Source organism: Falco rusticolus, chromosome 2 (genome assembly GCF_015220075.1).
Source record: "Falco rusticolus isolate bFalRus1 chromosome 2, bFalRus1.pri, whole genome shotgun sequence".
NCBI lineage: Eukaryota > Metazoa > Chordata > Aves > Falconiformes > Falconidae > Falco > Falco rusticolus.
The window spans coordinates 73,935,305-73,955,321 of NC_051188.1; the positions used below are offsets into that span (position 1 = coordinate 73,935,305).

Consider the following 20,017-nt stretch of genomic DNA (forward strand, 5'->3'; position numbering starts at 1 on the left):
CAACTAAATTACGTCTTGTCGATTCGTGCCTTTCTTTCATCAACACAGAGTTCGGGTTTGTCTCCCAGAAAAGCACAAATCGTTGGGAATGCGTGGTCAGCAGCACGCTGGAGGCTTCCCTGCCTGTGGCTGGCGACCTCAGCCGGCTCGGCTCGGCTCCGCCCGGCCCGGCCCAGCGGCTGCGGGCGGCCCCCCGTGCCCCCGCGCCCCGGCTGTGAGACGGGAGCGGGTGACAAGCGCCCCCCGGGACACAGTCCCGCTCACACACCGCGGCTGCGTGCGCGCCGTACCGCGTCCGTCGGGGGGGGGGAAGCGAGACACAAGCCCCGCGCTCCCGCGGAAGGCAGCCGTCACTCCCGCTCGTCCGCCTCCAGCCCCCGCCCGCGGCCCCGCCCGGCCGCCAGGCGTCGCCATCACGCCGCTGCCATAGAGAGGGCTGCCGTGGCGAGCGCGGCCGCCCCTGGCCGGCCGAGGAGCGCTGCGCCACACGGAAGCGGAAGCGGCCCCGGCGGCGCGCGGAGGGGCAGGGGCCGGCACGGGCCGGGGGTGGCGGCACACGCGGGGCCGGCGGTGGGCGCCTGTGGGGGCGGCGCGGCCCGGCCCGCCGGCTGCGGGTGAGGCGGGCGGCGGGAGGGGCCCGGCGGGGCGCCTCTGGGCTCTGGCGGCCGGGGAGCGCAACGGGTAGCCGGCGGCGGAGGGTGCGGGTAGCCCGGGCCGGCCGTTGGGGTCGGGGCCTTCCCTGCTGGGCCCCCCCGGCGTCTCGCCGCGGCGTCCGGGCTCCTCCCGCCGAGACAGCGGGCGGCCTTCCCGCGGGCGGGCTGTGCGGCCCCGCTGGCGCCGGTGTGACTCACGGCACTCCCTGCCTTGTGCCGGTGAGGCTGCTCGGGGGAGGGCGGTGGGGCTTCCGCCTTTTAAATAAAAGGGCCTTTTCCTCTCGTTGCAGAGACCTCCCAAGCCTTCCTGCTGGAGAACGCGGGACCCGCCTCGGCGCTAGCCTGCTGATCTTTACTTAAGTGAACTTCAAAGCAGCGTGACATCGCTCCGCCAGTCTCCTCATTCCTGAGAAAGGGTAGCTGCTTTCTGAGCCATCACATACCAACTTCATGTATTCCTAAGATTGTCATCAGCTTCTTGCGGTTTTTTCTGAGGCCTTACTGAGGTTTAATTACTTACAGGCTCTAGTGGTTGTAAAGTAGTTTTAAGATGTTTGTACTTTTCAATTTTAACTCTCTAATTGACTCCTGTATTAAGAGACATTGTTTTAACTTGGGAATGGTTAAATGGCCAAAGAATTCAATTGTTTATGGATAAGGGCTGTTTTATTTGACTACTGTTGGCCTGCAACTTAAACTTGCATCTTTTATGTTTTTTTATCCTATGCTTTTTCTGTGTTATGGCTGCTGCAACAATAGTTCATGATACATCAGAAGCTGTAGAGCTCTGTGCTCCGTGTGGGTTGTACCTTAAACCCATTACAAAAATGACCATCAGTGTGGCACTTCCTCAGCTGAAACAACCAGGAAAATCCATTTCAAACTGGGAAGTGATGGAAAGACTGAAAGGGATGGTGCAAACTCATCAGTTTTCCACCCTGCGGATCTCTAAAAGCACGATGGATTTCATCCGGTTTGAAGGAGAGGTTGAAAACAAAAGTTTGGTCAAATCTTTTCTGGCATGCCTCGATGGCAAAACGATAAAGCTGAGTGGCTTCTCTGACATTTTAAAAGTCCGTGCTGCGGAATATAAGATTGACTTTCCTACCAGACATGACTGGGACTCGTTTTTCCGTGATGCAAAAGATATGAATGAAACTTTGCCAGGGGAAAGACCAGATACTATTCACTTAGAGGGCTTACCCTGTAAGTGGTTTGCAGCAAAGGACTCTGGCTCCGAAAAGCCAAGTGAAGAAGTGCTTATAAAAGTGTTCAAGAAATTTGGAGAAATACGTAATGTGGACATACCTATGCTGGACCCTTACAGAGAGGAAATGACTGGCAGAAATTTTCACACTTTTAGTTTTGGAGGCCATTTAAATTTTGAAGCTTATGTTCAGTATCGAGAGTACGCAGGTTTCATTAAGGCCATGAATGCCCTGCGAGGGATGAAGTTGATGTATAAAGGTGATGATGGCAAAGCAGTGGCTTGCAATATAAAGGTGAGAAACTGCAGACTTCTTTATGAGTATCCATGTGAAAAACCAAGTACAACTAAATGTTATTTCCATAGTGCTTAAGACCTGCATCTGCTGTAGTATGATAACTGGTGACTTCAACAACACTAAAGTGGTTTTATGGAACAGTCGTAATAGAACTTGTAAAGGAGAATGATGGAAGAAAAATGTGTTGTTAGACTACATGAAGAGAGTGAGTGGGGTTTTGGGCTTTCTTACCCCTCCCCCCGGCCTTTCCCCAACAGGACAGCTCTAGAAATTAGAACCACTTGATGGAAGAACCAAGCATACAGACATGACCTGCTAAATAGTTTTTAGAAAGTAATATAATATAAATCTTGTAACTTTCACTTAAAATTCTAATTTTGAACAAGTTCAGACGTTTCACCAGAAGGCTAGCTTTAAAATGTATTGTTCTCTCTTGTGTTCACTACAAATAGAAATTTTTGGGCAGCGCTTCACAGCATCTGTATTTGGTCCCTGCATTGATAATGGGTTCTACCAGGCAAGCATCAGAACTGTGAAGCTCACATACACGTAGCCTGTATGGTCTGAGGAATACACAGTTAATCTAGTGTACTTCACATTCAGAAGGGCCCCACAAAATTTTAAATGGTAATGTTAATCTGTAGCAGTTTCCTGTGAATGCAGTATGATTAATCAATAATATTTACATACTGAGTTTGTCAGATTCTTGTTTTTCTGTAACCTCATTGTCTTAGGAAATACAATCATGACAGGAGAGAACAAGACAGTCTGTTCAGATGCAGTGTCTATGAAAGCAGGGCCTGAAGAAAACTTGCCCTGATAATGTTTGGAGTGGTCTGTGCATTTAACTGTCAGTTGAGGGAGATGTTACGGATGTATTTCACTATGCTCAATAGTCATTCATTGAATCAGAAAGTGTCTTTTAGGAAAAGGCTTGAGTATTCCTTTGTGTGATATGGGAACATGCAAATATTTATTCAAGTTGTAGTTTAGTCAGTGTAAGTAAAATACTGTAATTTTTTTATCTTCATGTCGATGTTCGCTAGTTGGAGCATATAAACTGTACCTTGACCCTCAAGGTTTTCAAGGGGATGTGAAATTCAAACTGTTGCTTACATGCAGGGGATCAGGGTTCCCAAATTTAGTTTGGCTGTGTAAGAGGAAGCACACTTTCCTGGCAGCTGCCCTGGTGATTTGATAGGAAAGAGAGAGGGCTGTGTTTTCAACAGTGCTGGCAGGACAGAATTGTTTCACACAAGGTCACAACACCTTGTCTGTTTCTACCTGTCTGTCTTTTCAGCCTGTTAGTGAAACATCATTTTATATAGAGCCTGGGTAAATTAAACTCCAAAGTATGTGCTCCTTGTTCTCTGCCCCGTGGTTCATGATGATGGGCCTGCAGGAATGTATATGACAGACCCTTGCCTACACACAGGTGGTATCTAGAATGGGAGATTAGGATGCCAGAGCTTTGGTGTCTGCTGATGTCCTGTTCCAGTACACAGCTGGACATGGCCAAGGTATGCTCCTATGTCCTGGAAGCTCAGTGTTTCCCAGGTCTCTGCTCAGATGTGTGTGTCTTGTGCTCCTGGTCTCAAACTTGGAGCTTCAGTTCACTGTAGCTCAACTTGGGAATCTCAGTGTTAGAATTTCTGGGGAGGCGCTTGCTTAAACCAGGTGCTGAACGTTGTAGAACTGTTTCTTCTGCTGAACTTAGGGATTCCAGTTTTAGACAGAAAGGGAGGCCTTTATTAAGGCCTGTTTCTACCTCGTGCCATACAGTCCCTAGTAGCATACATGAGCTGAAAGAGTTCTAGATGTTCCTGTTCTGACAGGTTAAAAACATTGGACAGCCAGGGTGTAAACCACACTAGGGTTTACTTTTGGATATCAGACACACCTGATTGTGCTAGTGTGCAGGCATTTAGTTCCCAGTTACCTGGTTATAGTGCTCTGATGCTTGCTCTGGGCACATGGAGAAGATACCTTTGTTTTGAAAAAGTTTTTATATTTCTGATTGTATTTACACTGTGGTTTGGATGCCTTTGTGCTAGGTTAAAATTGCTGGGGATTGTGTAGGCTGTTGGGGACCATTTTTTTTTTTTTCTTCATCTATTTAAAACTGTTTTCAATTGTATCCTGTAAAGGTTTCTTTTGACTCAACAAAACACCTCAGTGATGCATCGATTAAGAAGCGTCAGCTTGAGAGGCAAAAGCTTCAAGAGCTTGAAAAACAGAGAGAAGAACAAAAACGTAAAGAGAAAGAAGCTGAGGAAAAACAAAAAGAGGAAGAAAGGTACTGCTTACTGCTCAGTTATATTTTTTGACAATCGGGCACAACAAAACTGTAGTTGCTTCTTCATATCGGCATCAATGGATAGAAAATAACTACAAGTTTTCCTTTCAGAGTTCAAATCCTGTAGCTAAAGTGAAGCACTGAAAACTGATTGAGAATATTGCCGTCCTTTTGAGGAAAATAGGGTTCAGGGATTATGAGATTTGGAGGAGTGTTTTGCACCTTTGTTTTTTTCCTCCTTGAACTGTAACTGCAAGAGCTGGGAACTTAATGATGTGTAGTCATTCTGATGGAAAAATGTGCATTGTAGATGGAGAATAGAATATAGTGTGCTAGTTCTACTACTAAGTAACTTTGCTATTACAAAGCTCATTTGTTCTTAACATCAGTATTTTCCCAGGAAAGAGATGGGATACAAACACGTCTTAACAGTGACATTTTAAGAAAATGTATAGGGGTGCAAATGTCATAAGACAGCTATTCAGAGGTTGTATGATGTCCATTTGCCTTGATGTGTATAAATTCTTATTGCTTAATGTTTAGATTTTAAACAGTTTCTAAAACTGTAAGGTTATTTAGATTATCACCAATGCTTATGTTCAGTTCAAAATACTAAATCTGCAAAATACTAAATTTCATAAAAATTGTGCCATAGACACCTGACCTCAGAAACCCTTGGCCTTTTTATACAAGTTAGCACTTTGTCCTAATGACTGAAATAAAACCCACAAACCTCTGCAACCCTCTTGGTAATTTTCTTCTCACTATGATGATTCACTGCCCAGCTGCCCTATGCATTGTTATTGTCTCTGGTCAAATTGGTTTTTTTGTTGTAGCCATGGTTTATGTTTGGATTCCAACTTGTTTTTAAATATTGACAGACTGATGATTGTTTGCTGTCACAACTGGTGGTTAAAATGTTCACTGTTTTCTACTTCTGTTTTTCAGTAATCAGCAAACTTACTGTTTGTTTCTAAACAAATTACTCCAAGTACAAAATATGTTTTTACATAGAGTAGGAGTCTAAAATTGTACCTGCTCTAGGTAAGATTGAAATATTTATCTCTTTTTAGGAAGCAGAGAGAGCTTGAAGAATATGAAAGAGAGAAAAAAAGAGAAGAAAAGTTGCGCAAGAGAGAACAGAAACAGAAAGATCGTGAAGTTCGACGAAACAAAAAGCAGCTTGAGAAGCTTCAAGCTGAAGAACAGAAAAAACTTCAAGAGAAGATAAAGTTAGAAGAAAGGAAGCTCCTGTTAGCTCAGAGAAATCTTCAGTCCATTAGACTAATTGCAGAACTGCTAAGCAGGGCAAAGGTAACTTCAATATTTATTTCAGAAGCTAATGAAGAACCCAGCAGAACAAAGCCTTTTACTGATTAGAGAGGGGGTGGGGAGCACTGTTCATTAAACGGCAGGTTTATTACCTCTCAGATGTTATTCCTTAGACCAAAAATTCAAAAAAGTGCAATGAAACAGTATTTCTCCCTTGATAAAATATGCATATACAAGTAAATGGAAGAGTAAAATAGAACCTGTAGTTCTGAATAGCATATTTCACTTTTAAACTAATTGGCAGGCTTGCTCTTAAGTCCAGTGAAAAAATGTGTAAGCCTGATAAAGTGAACTAAACACGAGAATAAGAGGCAAGACTCCTTATTTCTAATTCCAGTTTTGATGCTGTTTCCTGTCTGGCTTTCAGCAGTTCTGTTAGCTATTCTTTGCAGTTTCAGAGAATGAGCTTTCGTTATTTGAGGTTTGAAAATGTGCAGAATGATTTTTCTGTAGGAAAAGTACTGTCAGTTAAGGTTTTGAATGTTAGATCCTGTCTCTCTAACAGTATTCCTGTTTTTCAATGGAACAGGATGCATTTTCTTAAGACTAGGATAAAGGTCCTGTTAGGGTGTAATGTAATATATGTTACGAATTTTCTACAGAAATGAAAAACTGTGTGGCAGAGCACAGGGTTTATTTATCCTTGATGCCAGTGTGCCTCAGGAGTGTTTTTTAACTCATACAGTGCTCTGTGGTCAGTTATATGCTAGGAGAAGGCAGAAATACTTCTTGCAGGTTTTGCAACTTTGTAGCTGTGAGATAGGTTGTCTGACAAAATAGTGCAGTGTGTTTCTTTCACTCCCAGAGTTTTGAGGTCTATACTAAGGCACTTGTATGGGTCAGAATAACAACAACAACAAAAAAATTGAACCTTCTTTTTCAGTATGAGTTTCTAAACTGGTTGACAAAATGAAAATCAGTTTCTACATAATATGTGTGTGTTTAATTATTTGCTAGTTTTTACATACTCATTGTGAAGTCATCTATGACCACAGAATGCAGTCAACTAAGAGAAATCCATGTTTTAAATTTTAAAACTGAGTTCTCATACTTCAAATTTCACAGGTTGTTCTAGCTTGTGTGCTACTGGCGTCATATTAAGGAGCCATAAAGACCAAGCCTTGTTTTTGCCTTGTGAAGATAACTAGAAGAAATTAACACTGAAAAGAGTTTGTGGACTGATACTAATGTTTCACCTTACAACAGTTGCGTGTTAGTGGGTTTTTTTGTTTGGTTGATTTTGGTTTTTTTCCCTTTATGAGGGAAACCACCATTTTATTTTGGGATGGTTAAGTTTTGTTTGCTAGATTTTATTTTCTTTCCATGTTGCTGCTTTTGTGTTATAGTATCACTTGGAAGCATGAGCAGATCTACAGATATTTTTTTGTTTACTTTTACCTTCCCTTTGACTATCTTTCAGACAGTAAAACTTCTGGAGCAAGCACATAATGAAGAAAAGATCTGCCTTCAGCAGCTAGAGGAGAGACGAAGGCTCCAGGAGGCTGAGCTCAAACGTGTGGAAGAGGAAAGAGAGAGAGCACTGGGGTTGCAGAGAAAAGAAAAGGAACTGAGGGAGAAACTACTGAACAATCTTCTGAGCAAGAAAATGGATGCAGTTAATCAAAACAAAGAAGAAACTGAAGCATCTCGGTCTGACGTGCTGAAAACCCCTAGTGGTGTTCCACACACTGTGTCATCCAGCTGCATCACTTCTACCTCAGGACAGACTGTTACAGACAAACTGGCTTCCGGCTCTCAAAGAGAAGTAGCACCCCCCGAGAGTGTAAATAATCAATGCAAGTACTTGAATGGCAACATTCATGACAAAGGTCATGTCAAAGAAGGTCAGAAACTTCATACCACAAACTCTGAGAGGTGTTCTGAGAAAAGTTCAGGGGTACTTTCATGTGTTCCCGCCAATAACCAGCAGCAGAAGAGCCTCTCTAGCTATGACCAGAATAACTGCAGGAAGGACTCACACTGTGAGCAGGGCAAACGTAGCACGGAGCCAAGGAGAAGAAAGAGCCGTTCATGTAGCAGCATAAACACTGATGACAGTAAGGGTAAACGAGAGAGGAGCAGACACAGAAGAGATGTGAGTTATCAGGATGAAAAGCGCAGGAAAGAAAGGAGGTATTATAGACACTCTAGCAGAAGTTACAGTCCTCGACGAAGCCATAGTCCTCGTCGAAGAAGTGTAAGCCCCAGACGTTCACGTTACAGAAGAACTCGCAGTAGCGAACGTAAGCGAGACAGAAGAGAAAGAAGTCATAGTCACAGAAGTGTGAGCAGGAGACGAAGACACCGGAGGAGATCACTGAATAAGCAAAGGAGTACTTGGAGTGGGTAGTGGCGACCCTGGCTCCCTGGAAAGGCTGTGGTTGGACAAAAGGGCCAGGAAGTTGTACATGAGACCTCATCGGTGTTGACTGCTATAGAAAACACATTCGTTTCAACCAATGCTTAACTTGTATCTAGTCTCAAACCAAGAAAATAGATGCCTGATTTTTTTGATGATTCTTCATGCATTGTTGTCTCTCTCTAGTTTTTTATCACAGTGTAGGTATAACAACCTGTGCTTGTGCTCGAGTTCCTACAGTGCTGAAAGCCAACCTGTTTCCTTGATTTTCGGGTTTCTAAACCTTGATTTTAGTCAATTTAGTTTTTATCTCTGTATCACCTAATTTGGCTTGAGAAGTACATGTGTGCCAGTTATAGGAACTCCAGACATGACAAGCCATTACATACAGATTTGATTTAAGATGCTTTCTGGTGCATTCAATGAAATCACATTTAACAAAGTAGTGTTTTGCTGATTGAGATGGATAGCAGGACTTTCATTTAATTCTTAAAACTCACTATAAAGATACGCAAGATATCTTTTAAACTGCTGTGATTCCTTCATATGTCTGTATGATGCCAAGCTTTGTGGCCCAAGTTATTCTGGAATGTAATACCATTTGTATAATAATACTTTCCATGTAAGAGAGGCACACTGATGTAGGAAGTAAGAAACGGTGGTAAAATGTTGAAAAGTTGTTCTGTTATTTTGTTGATATATTTGGCTTTGTAATTACTTCAGGTGACATAGAGCCACTTGAAGCATTTTTTCAGGTATATACAGAGCTAGCCATTGTCTTTTGAAAAAGGGGCCTTCTTGCTAAATTATTTTTACTTGTGTTGGAAAGCAAGGCTGCAGTGTCTCTTGTTAAATCCATTTAAGAATACTTTTGCTTCTAAAATGCAGCTCAGGAATATTAAAAGCTATAATACTACAGTGGAAGAGTTTATTTTGCTTTTTTATGGTGAAATTAAAAGAGAACTGTTTCCAGTGAACTGAAGTTGCTGTTTTCTGCAGATTTTAATATACTGACATATGAAGTGTTGTATGAGAACCCTTTTTTTTAAAAAAAAAATATTGCTTGACACATTTGAATGATGAAGTTCAGCCACTATTCTTGATGGTCCTGTTATATACAGCTGTATCAACTGTTAATTCAGCAGGACATGTGCTTTTTATCTGCAGCCTTCAGATGCCATTTTCCTCACACTGATGCATCAAATCAAAGTGAATCCCTTTCCTGGAGTGTATAAGGAGCACATTGGTGCTGCAGCTCAGCGGGATCCCTGGCTGACGTCTGCATTGCTTTCAGTGAATCAGTGCAGGGTTGTTTTTTTTCTTGCTAGACCATGCTGCTCAAGTCTTTGTAGTTACTGGCTGTAGAAAGAAAAGGTAGACATTCCTTTATCTTCCTGGCAATTTATGTTTTTAAAGATCTCCAATTGATTATGTTACTTCTCAAGTTTTTGTGGCTTCTCTTGTGAGTTTCACCACTGTCTTGGGGGCTGAGAGCTAGCCTGGTTTATCATCTCAGCACCTTCAGCCTCTTGAATTCTGAGCAGTTGCTTTTTGTTTCTTTGTTAAAGTGTTAAAGGCCTGAAGGTAAGTTCATCTTTAGTAATGAGTTAGCTAAAATCCAATCTAATGTTGGTTGCAAGTATGTGATAAGGCTGGTGGGGATACCTGTGCGTAAATGCATGCAGTTTGGCTTGGCCTGCTCTTAAATGCTGACACACTGACCATGGTAACACCACCTTTTTTTAAAAAAGTGTGTTCTGTCTGCAGTTACGTGAGAAATTTAACTAATAGCACCAATGTCTTTGAGCTCAGGATTAGATTCTTGTTAGTATCTCTGCAGTATATTTCTGCTGTGGATTTTCACTGGGATTGGTATGTCAGGTCGGGGCCTTGATGTATTACATAAGTAATTGGGGAAATGCTAGTGTATAATGCTACTTCTACGAAGTCGTCAAGCTATGAATGCAGTGTCATTGCCAAGAGTGGAAGCAGTTAAAGCAGTGGCAGTCAGCAAAAGGTGTTGGAGACATACTAGCAGAATCCAACAGGTATTGTTACTTGAAATAAAAAAGACTGAGCTTGGTAGCACAGTTTTGGTAGGTTTTTTTGGTCCGGAGAAGGCACGAATAGCAGGTTTCACATCCCACCCTGAAATGATTAAATTCCATAAGCTCCCCTGATGTTTGGGGCAATTTCTGAGGCCAGAGAAGATAATTGTGGGGACGATGTTCAGCTGTCAGACTTTGATAATCATTCAACGTAACACCATATCCAGCACTGGCTTTTCATACAATGTTCTAAAAGTGCAGTAGCGTAAAGTAACTCATAAAGTGCTTGTGTTACGTTTTTTCTTTACACAGCAGCTTCAGGAAGAAAAGCCTGAAAGTGCTTTGAAGCTACTTGCAAATGCTTGCTTTCCAAAATGAAGGCAGAATGTGGAAGAAGGCCTCTTTTCAGTTGGCCAGCTGAACCCAATCAAAACCTCTTAAAACTCCTAGTACCTGACGTTGCCCAGTAACTGCTCAGTGTAAAGTTTTATCCAGTCTAACACCTGGTGATATTGTTGCTTCAAGTATCTGTTTTGCATCAAGGTTCGCCAAAATCTTTTCAGTGCTGAATCCTGTGAAATGGATATTGCATCGTGTGTCCTTGTACTGGGTCTGGCTGTGATGGAGTTAACTTTCTTTGTAGCTGCCAGTATGGTGCTGTGTTGTGGATTTGTGACAGTGCTGTTAACACACCAGTTGCAGAGCAGTGCTTGCACAGCGTCAAGGCCGCCTCCGTTTCCCATTTTGTGTACCATGCACCTCTCCCCAAATGGGTAGGCTGAGGTGGGGAGGGGACGCAGCTGGACACCTAACCCCAGCCAACCAAAGGGATATCCTGTGCTGTATGACATCATGCTCAACAATAAAAATGGGGGCTTTGGTCTTTTCAAGGTAGCCATTGCTCCAAGATTGTGTGGGCATCAGTTTGCCTTGTGGTCTTCATTGATGATGGGCTTTGAACTGTGAGGAAGCTTGGAAAGAATTGAAACTGTAATCTTCTAATAAGGCCACATTGGCTATGCCCAATATCATTTATTCAGGTTTTTATTATGGCTGAGGTATCTGCTTGTATTACTGCAAAAACCTTGCTGATGCAATAACTTAAAAGGAAATAATATAATTTTTTATAGTAAACAATTGCTTTTTGTTCTGTATTGATTAAGTCAGTACATTTCTATCAAGTAACTTCTAGGGGTCTTAGTGTTTCAAGTGAAAGAACCTAGGTTACCAGCAGCTTTACAATGGCTTCTAGAAGCCAAAGTACCAAAGTTACTGATACTTTTCCCTACTCTGGAAAAATGTTGTGACGCTGATTACTTAAATCTTACCTGATTGCTTGGATTTGCAAGAGTTGACTCAGGAGCTGTCTAAAAGCAGATAAAATTAGTTGGTCTTTTTTATTCCATTTCAGTGTATGTCTGTTGAGTGACCTTGAGTTCATATGAAAAAATGAGTATTTAACACCTATCCTTTGCTGGTTTAGCTGCCTTAAGCCAATGTCCTTTTGAAATGGACTTCAAAGTTTGTTGATCAACGTTTGGTCGAATTAATGAAAGAGTTCCAATAATCCACACTACTGTTCTTATTTAATTATTAAATTCACAGTGCTTAAATCACACTGCAGTTATGGGCTGTGATAAAAATGTTAAGGAAACTGAAGAGTTTGGGATTTAGCAACTAACACTTATCAAAGACATACCAAACTAATAAATACTTCTGAAACATTTATGTTGGTATGGTTGAGTATTGGATAGAGTCTGACTGAGCTACTATGCTACCTCTACTTTCAGACACTTAACTGCTAGAAATCCAACCCAATGAGAATATCTGCAAAAATATCCGCCTGTTTACTTCTGAAACTGGTCAGCTGGGATTGTGTACCAGTACTAACCTGACTTTCGTTGCCTAGGCTTGTCATGAGTTGCATGTTGCATATGTCTTATTGTGTGAAAGTTACGTGTCTTATTCAATTTGTCTCTCAATATTCAGGGTTTGGTTTAGTTTTGGTGGCTTTGTTCCCCTGGGTTGTAAGCAGGAATATATATTTATTCACTGCTTTTATTAGAACATCAAGGATCTGAGTGAGCAAGACTGTTTTAAGTTTTTGCTTCTTCTCCATCGGACTACTGTTTGAAAAATTGAATGCTGCGTGTCAGCTTTCATCCTGACTGAATGCATGGCAGGCCCAGGGGCATAGGGTAGAAATGACGAAAGAAATTCTTGAAAACGCTGGAAGACTTCGGTGCAATTCATTCCTTCAAGTGCTAAGCTTAACCCATGCATTTGACTTAGGGGGTTTTTTTGTCCTGCTTTCAAACTCTGGAGCTATTCCATTGCCATTGCGAGAACTCAGATAGCTCCCAACTTCTTGCTCTGTGTCAGGCAGCCATACCTGTCAATTTTAAGCTTGCTTTAAGATCAGCTTTTGTTGCTGGGAAACGTTCAGGTTCGTTCCTTACTGGTATGGGGTTTTTTCCTTCAGTAGTGGAAAAATTTCCTTGGTGAGTAGGACTGGGGTGGTATAAGTACAAGGTCAGGTTACTCAACAGTACAGCAACTGCATTCATGCCAGCTGGAAAGCCCTGGCAGCAGTGGAAGAGACCTCTGAGCCTTACGGAGTCCCAAGAAATGCACAGGGTTTCTTCCAGTGTTCTGCCTCCATTTTTGAGTCTTGAGTCACACAATGAGATGCGAAGAGAGTTTTCTCAGTTGTGAGGATGCACCTCTCTTCTTGCACTCAGCTCCAGGAGAGCTTCACATTACTGCCGCAGAACTCCATGTCTCCCTTTTGTCCTCATAGAGGTGCCAGGAGGATGGGATTGAGCCAGGGGGAGACCACCTTGCTCTTGAGGATGTGTGGGTTCAGAAGTGTATTAATCATCTAATGGCACAAAGCAGTGTGTGACCTCTTGCCATTTGAGGATGGGGACTCTGCTCATCAGTGACTGCTTACATCAAGGTCTGAGCTGAAGCGGGTGAAAGGTTGTGAGGAAAGGTTGTGGGCCAAAGCTGCTGAGCCTCCTGGGCCGTGCAGGAGCTGGTGCCTGCTGTCCCTGCGTGTGACATTGCCTCACCGTGGCTGTTGGCATGGGCAGCCAGGAGGGGTTTTCCTGCAGCCCTTGTTCAGCAAAGAAAGAACATGAGCCTTGAAAGGCGAAGAAAGCCAAGTTCCTGTTGCTATGGTCTGTGTTACTACTTAGTCCTGTTCTGATCCTTAAAGAAGGCCTCCTCATGGTTCTGTCTGAGGGCTGATGAGCCCCTACACATACCCGGCTTTTGGCCTGATATTTTTCTTCTTTATCTGCTGGCCTCATCCTGCACTGGATGACTCAGGGAGCAGCTTATTCAACGGGCACTACAGCTTCTCCGCAAGCCCAAGGCTCAGCCCTTCACTATGATTGTTGCGGTGCTTTCCATCTGCTTGCTGCCTGCTGTGGTAAAGTAATTTGGGTCATGTATGAGTCTTGTTGCTGGAATTGGTATTAGTAAGAAGTGGTTACCAAAGCTGTGACCATACCCATGGTTTTTCTAAGTGACTCCACCTTTGTAATGTATTCAATGACCTAGAATAAAAGGTATATGCATTATTACGTATGCATATTAAAAAAAAAATAATATGTTGTCTGGAAGCATCATCTTGAAAGCTGTTAGAGAAAATGAGAATTTTTGCAGTGGCTCCCAAGATTATGAGCACAGGACTGCACCAGGGACTGCAAGGCTATAAATGTTGATAGAGAATTGATCACTGATCAGTGCTACCTGGACACTGCAGCTTTAGGGAGGTTCCAGAGCATGTAAAGGATTGTGTAACAGACTATTGCAGCTGCTCGTGTTTGATAGCAGAGGTAGGGATGTTAGATTTTATATCAGACTTTGGCAGATGCCTTAATTCATAAATGGGTGAGCAAAATTGGCTGCTGTACTGCTGTACAAGTTAAGGGTTGTTTTTGGTTTTGTTTTTTTTTTAATTAAGAGGAAATATATGTATTGCCTGTGTTTTGATCTCGTATCCTGCCTTTGAAGTTTGCTTATAATCTGGATATAACACTCATTTCATTAAGCTTATGTTGCATTCTGTTGATCTGGTCCTTCCCCAGCCCAATGAATGTGTTTGCAGAATGTATCTTTTGCTGCCTTGCAATAAATTTGCAGAATTTGTATAAAGCAGCAAGCTCGTTGCAGTTATCCTTCAGAACTGGGTGTGGGGAATGGGTCCTTCTGGTGTCTTACATTCCCACATGTGTACATATTACTGTTAAAAGGAAGTGCACCTCTTTTTTTTTATCTGATACCAGGACTTTGAGGCTTGGTGCATACCATTTTAAACCCAATCCTTTCTTTAACCACAGCACAGAAAATGAATTTGATCTGGTTCTCCCTCACATGCTGCATCCTCTGAATACATCTGCTGCCTCACAAAAAAAATATCATCATTAGCTCAAGCATGCTTTGCCATAGTAGGTTATAAAACTTTGAAGGGCTAAAACTGATCTGAATTCTTTTCTAATTGATATCTAATCTAATAGCTTGTGCACTGTGGCACCTGGGAAGTGAGCTCTACCTGCTCTGGATGGATTGCCCAGGAGTGCTGTCCTTGAAACGAGACAATTTGTAGGACAACAGGAAGGGATAATGGTGTGGTAGCACCACAGTCACTACCAGATAGCAGTCTCAACCTGCCAAGGAAGCGTCTGCACAAGAACTGATCACTCTCAGATCAGGTCTTCCCTGCAATTCTGCGAAAGATCCCAGACACGTCTGTAGGTGCCCTGAGGAGTTGCCCAGTGGTGTCTAACCTTCTAACTAACTGGAAAAGGGAAGGGCTGGCAAAGTCTCTTCTGCTCACTGCACCTGCCATGGCTTAACCCCAACAGACAGTCAAGCCCCGCTCAGCCGCTCGCTCACTCTCTGCTGGTGGGATGGGGGAGAGAATCAGAAGGGTAAAGGGCAGAAAACCTGTGGGCTGAGATAAAGACAGTTTCATAGGTAAAGCAAAAGCCATGCACACAAGCAAAGTAAAACTAAGAATTAATTCAGTGCTGCCCATCAGCAGGCAGGTGTTCAGCCATCTCCAGGAAAGCCGGGCTCCATCACTCCAACTCCTTGTGCACCCCCAGCCTACTCGCTGGTGGGGTGGGGTGAGAAGCAGAAAAGTTTTTGACTGTGTGAGCACTGCTCAGCAATAACTAAAACATCCCTGTGTTATCAACACTGTTTCCAGCAAAAACCCAAAACGTAGCCCCATACTAACTACTACGAAGAAAATTAACTTTACCCCAGCTCAAACTTGCAAACAGTGTAAGGCTGTAAAAAATATTTGAGGTGAGTGACCAGGGAAAAGGACTTCAGGGGTGCTTGCTCATGCAAAGCCATGGGAACACTTCTTTCTGAAGCTCTCTCTTTTGAAGAAAGGGAGAGGAGGATTATCAGATTAACAAGTTTGAAATGGGCAAAACAGTTGCGGGTCCACAGATTGCCTTTGTGATACTTGACAGTGTATTTCTGACATGAAATCAAGTAATTTCTGACATGGGAGCCTGCCTCAGCTGCTGTCCATCTTAGTTATCTTGCATCGTTCTCTTTTAAGTTTCAGCCTCTGCCATGTTTCACTAGTGAACCTGTCTGTCCTCAGGGACACTATCTATGCCTCTTGTCTGCTGGGACATTCCTCTGACAGAGATCTCAGACTATTTGTTTGAATTATTTGTTGAGAGATTATTTGCAGGCCAGAACAATGCTGGGTTGCTTATGGTGGACTTTAAAAGACATTCTCAGTCAGAGTTTTTACTACAAGGAAAACTGAGGAGGAGGGAGGGTTTGCTTAGAGGATGAGCGGGTGTATACTGTATTTCCTGCCTACTCCAAATGTCTGCCAGTAGTATATGTGATGTAAACAGGAAAAAAATATAATCAGTTGGTGTCAAAAACTGTCAGAAGCAATAGGGATGTTACTAAGGAAATGCATCTATTGTAAAACATGAGAAGAAGCTACAAAGAAGAAAAACAAGCATTTTGTTAAAACTGGATGTTCTGTTTCAAAGAAGAAAGTATGATACTGGGTATCTTGGCTTTTTAGGATTCTTAAAAAAAAAAGGGTGGGGCCCACAAACTAACATAGTGCACTTTTGTGCCATTTGATATAAGTTGGGCATGCTTAGAGGCTTAGGAATGATACCAAGGCGCAGTTGCTGCCATGCTGGCATTACTGAAATTGATGATCGTAGTCAGATCCTTGAGACTTGTACTTTTTGCTTATATGGAAGGTTGCATGTGTGGAAGTAGTGTCATCTGCCATTTCTCACTGGCAGACACATTAATTTTACTGAATCTGCTTAGTTCATAGAGAATTTCTTACTTTCAAATGTTATGCAAAGATGATGATGTAATTATTTTTTGTGTAGTATTTGTCTGTAGCGAGTCAAAATTTAGCCAAAGAAAAATTAATCACCAAAATAGAACTGTGGAGGTAAAGTAACAGTTTTAGCCTGCACATGGTCTAAGCATTATGACATAAACCTCGATGGGTTTTTCAGAGAAAGCAAGACATTGTAATTTCATCTTCATGAATGCATTGATAGCTTAAAAGGAGCTTAGACTTTAAGCCTGGCTAACAATTTACTTGGAAACAGCAACAGACTGTGTGGCTTTGCATCAGTCTGGTGTGGGTTATCTGCAACCCTTCTCCCCTACATCTTGCTGCCAGTAGTAATCCCATTAGATGATTACATCTGGTGTCCTCAACAGACAGATTTAATTGGAATTGAAAAAGTACTTCAAGTGGGTTTAATTAACTGTATGGTCATTTTATTACCAGAGCCTCTTGTACCTGATAACTTTGCCTTCAGTACATTTATGGCCCGTTAGGATATGCTAGTCTATAGTCATGCACATAACTAACCATTACATAGTCAAAACTACAAGAATCAAGGATTGAGCATTTTTGTACTCAAGAATATTTAATGCAGCTGTACTAAATGTCACTGTAATATCTGATTACCAATCTACATCTGAGTCATTTGAGGAAAGTGGCCTGTAAGCTGGTGAGCAGCAGCTTGCCCTCCCTAGGGTTCTTCTGTTTAGCTCAATGGAAGACAAATGCATGCTTCAGTGTGGAGAGCATTTGCTTCCAGTGTGGCTGATGGCCCGGATCTAAATAGCTGTTATGATCCCAGGGATGGGAAATCTTTATGCTTGGACAAAATTGCATCAATTTGTGTGTCAGTAGCAGGCAGGCAAGCAGAACTGGCCTTTAGCAGAGAAATATTTTTATTTTCCTACACCTTTCTAATCTTTTGCTAACTATTTATCTTTGGCTAGTGATATTTATGTACAATTTATTTATTTTAACCGGAGGAGAGAGAGAGAGCTTTTGAGGAGAAGAAGTTGACCTGGTTTTCCATATGGATGGAGACTTAGTCAGAAGGTTTTGAGCTTTCTTTTCCCATAGAATTGTCTTTAGAATGGATGTGAGGAACTGAAAAAGCTGTAGTGTGTTTACTAACAGTGGGTATAGGTTTGGGCAAGTGAATGAACTCTGCAGACTCGCCAACGGTGAACCTGCAGGCAGAAGTCCCTAAATCGAAACTGAGCTCGTGCACTCTCCTTAAGGTGAGGATTGCAGGCGAAGATGGCCATTATGAACATAGCTGTGTTCTTGAAGCCTGTTGTCCAGGCTCTTCCTTCAAGAGAAATGGTGTCTTCTTAAATGCAAGCTGTACAGATACACAGTCACTCTGGCAGAGAGGTGTGTTGTTATCTCCAGCCTCCACAGTACAAAATAAACAGAATATTAGTGTCTAACCTGTAATGAACATTGAAGTCCAGTGCAGTAGCAAGACAATAGCACCATATTTACAGGCTATATTGGCCAGGATGAGGATGTCTAAGTGCTTCTGCAGTTTGGTGATTGCTCTAACTTTTGTGTGTTCAGACCTAGTGTGCTGCTAAACAGGAGACCCTGTGGTGTTAGGACCTGGGGAGCAGGTACTGCTTCTGACTTGTGTACAGAGGGGAAAAAAAGGCTGATAACTGTGATATCTGCTTAGCTAACTTTAATAACTCAACTGTTAAAGCAGACTGCTATTTAACTACTGGCTAAAAGAAATACAACATATTTTGGCTGAAATGTAAGGATCTGAATGGAAAATACAGATTCAGAGAAGGACTATACAGTGGAACCTTTCAGCTGGGAAAGATTCACTGCATCCACAAAATGGTCAGAAGGAATATATGGAAAACTTTATACTGGCCTGTTTCTTCTAAAATGAGGCAGAGGTTCAAAAGAGGAGCGCCAGAACTAACTGTAGCAGCAGCATATAAATACAAGCCTACTTCCTAGGAAAGGAAGAGAACATTAAAACGTGTTGGGACAAAGCTGTGAAGTGCAGTCTTTAAACATACACCACGCTAATGTACACAAAATGTTGAGCTGCATGTGGATCACTGTATTGCTCAAGTTTTGCGCATTAACTGAATCTCTGAAGCATGGAGAAAGCTATCACTGGAAAAATGCTATTTTGTAACATTTTGCCATCACGGTATTACCTAAGTCAGGTCTCATTTAATGTTGCCTGAAGGGTCCCCAAGTGTGTGATGTAAGAACTGTGAGTTTCTCCTTGATGGAAAGGGTCTTTTCTCACCTGAGAGCGGAGCATGTGCCCCAAGATGCAAGATGGGCAAGATGGCCGGCATTTACAAGCTGGAGTGATGGACAGTGGGGCAGAGGGGCTTCAGGAGAACAATCCAGGGTTTTAATTATCTGATGAAAGACCTATAAGGTAGCGTGGTGTATGTGTGAAGCTGAAATCCATGACACACCTGGCACTTGGCAGTCATTTCATCGTTTCTTCCCAAGAACTTTCTGCATGCCCCTGGTTAGTTTTGCACAGAAGGGGAGGGAGACTGCGGCAGCCAGCCGGAAAATGTGGAACATTTTGTCATCCCTCAGCACCCTGCTCTGCCAAAACATGGCAAAGCACAAGTAGACACCCCTTCTGTAGTGCTGCTATGAAACGCACTGCATTCTAAGCTGGTATGTGGGGTGACCTGCATAATATGGAAAAGGAACAAGACTAGATTTAATTCTTTGTAGACTTCACCTGAATGATCATTGTCAGAGCAAACCAGTCACTGCAACAAGGCAGCACAACAAACAGACCTTACAGCTTCTCTATGCACTGACTGCTTCTGCACCAAGGCATGGGGCGTACCCTACTGCCAGCCCCAAGGTCACCTGGACCTGTGCCCATCACAGCAAGTTTCAGCTCCCCTCTGGCTACACCCCTCTGTTTCTTTTAGCTTTTCCATGGGCATGGCTTGCAAATCAGGCCAGGGAAGCACACCAAAGTTTTACACACCTGCATGGAAATTATTCCAGGCACAGATTATGGTGGGATGCTTTCTTTGCCTTCAGCATCTTGTGTGGCCTCTGCTCTCAGATTATTTCCTCAGCAGCTCCTGCCTGCTATGTGGTAGTTATGCCAGTTATTTTTCTTGCATGGGTAAGGTCTGAGGCCCTGGATATGTGACCTGGAGCCAGAGGCTGAACAAGTCTCTGTTTCAGCATGGTGGAGGTGAGTGCTGTGCATACACTTGAGTAAGAGGTGAGTGGAATTAGTGCCATAGGACATCCCAGCTTTGATGACCACTTTGAGCTGAGCTGATATTCCTTCACTCTTAAAGCCCTGTCAATGTCCATATTTCACTTGAAGAATTCGGTTTTCAAATTGTCTTTCCTCATTGTGTTGACTAACATAAGTAATGATTTCTCTTCTTGGGCAGTCCTCCAGCATCAAAAAGCCAGCCTGATGGAGCAGAGCTGCTTT

At 42.7% G+C, this 20,017-nt stretch overlaps 1 protein-coding gene across 2 annotated transcripts; it reads left to right on the top strand.

Annotated features, from left to right (window-relative positions):
• Window positions 1-550: 550 nt before the first annotated feature.
• AKAP17A (A-kinase anchoring protein 17A) lies at window positions 551-9,122 on the top strand. 2 transcript variants are annotated; one of them, XM_037376976.1, is made up of 6 exons: window positions 551-614; window positions 944-1,069; window positions 1,413-2,155; window positions 4,306-4,454; window positions 5,528-5,768; window positions 7,207-9,122. In XM_037376976.1, the coding sequence occupies exons 3-6, from the start codon at window positions 1,481-1,483 to the stop codon at window positions 8,134-8,136; spliced, it is 1,995 nt and encodes a 664-aa protein (XP_037232873.1). In that variant the 5' UTR covers window positions 551-614; window positions 944-1,069; window positions 1,413-1,480; the 3' UTR covers window positions 8,137-9,122. The 2 variants fall into 2 exon arrangements, with proteins under 2 accessions (XP_037232873.1, XP_037232872.1); XM_037376975.1 differs by having other exon boundaries at window positions 944-2,155.
• Window positions 9,123-20,017: the final 10,895 nt, after the last annotated feature.

Coding starts and splice junctions, on each gene's coding strand:
- AKAP17A (XM_037376975.1), top strand. CDS start 1,394: ATGGCTGCTGCAACAATAGTTCATGATACATCAGAAGCTGTAGAGCTC. Junction 2,156..4,305: donor CAGTGGCTTGCAATATAAAG/GTGAGAAACTGC, acceptor TATCCTGTAAAG/GTTTCTTTTGACTCAACAAA. Junction 4,455..5,527: donor AAACAAAAAGAGGAAGAAAG/GTACTGCTTACT, acceptor ATCTCTTTTTAG/GAAGCAGAGAGAGCTTGAAG.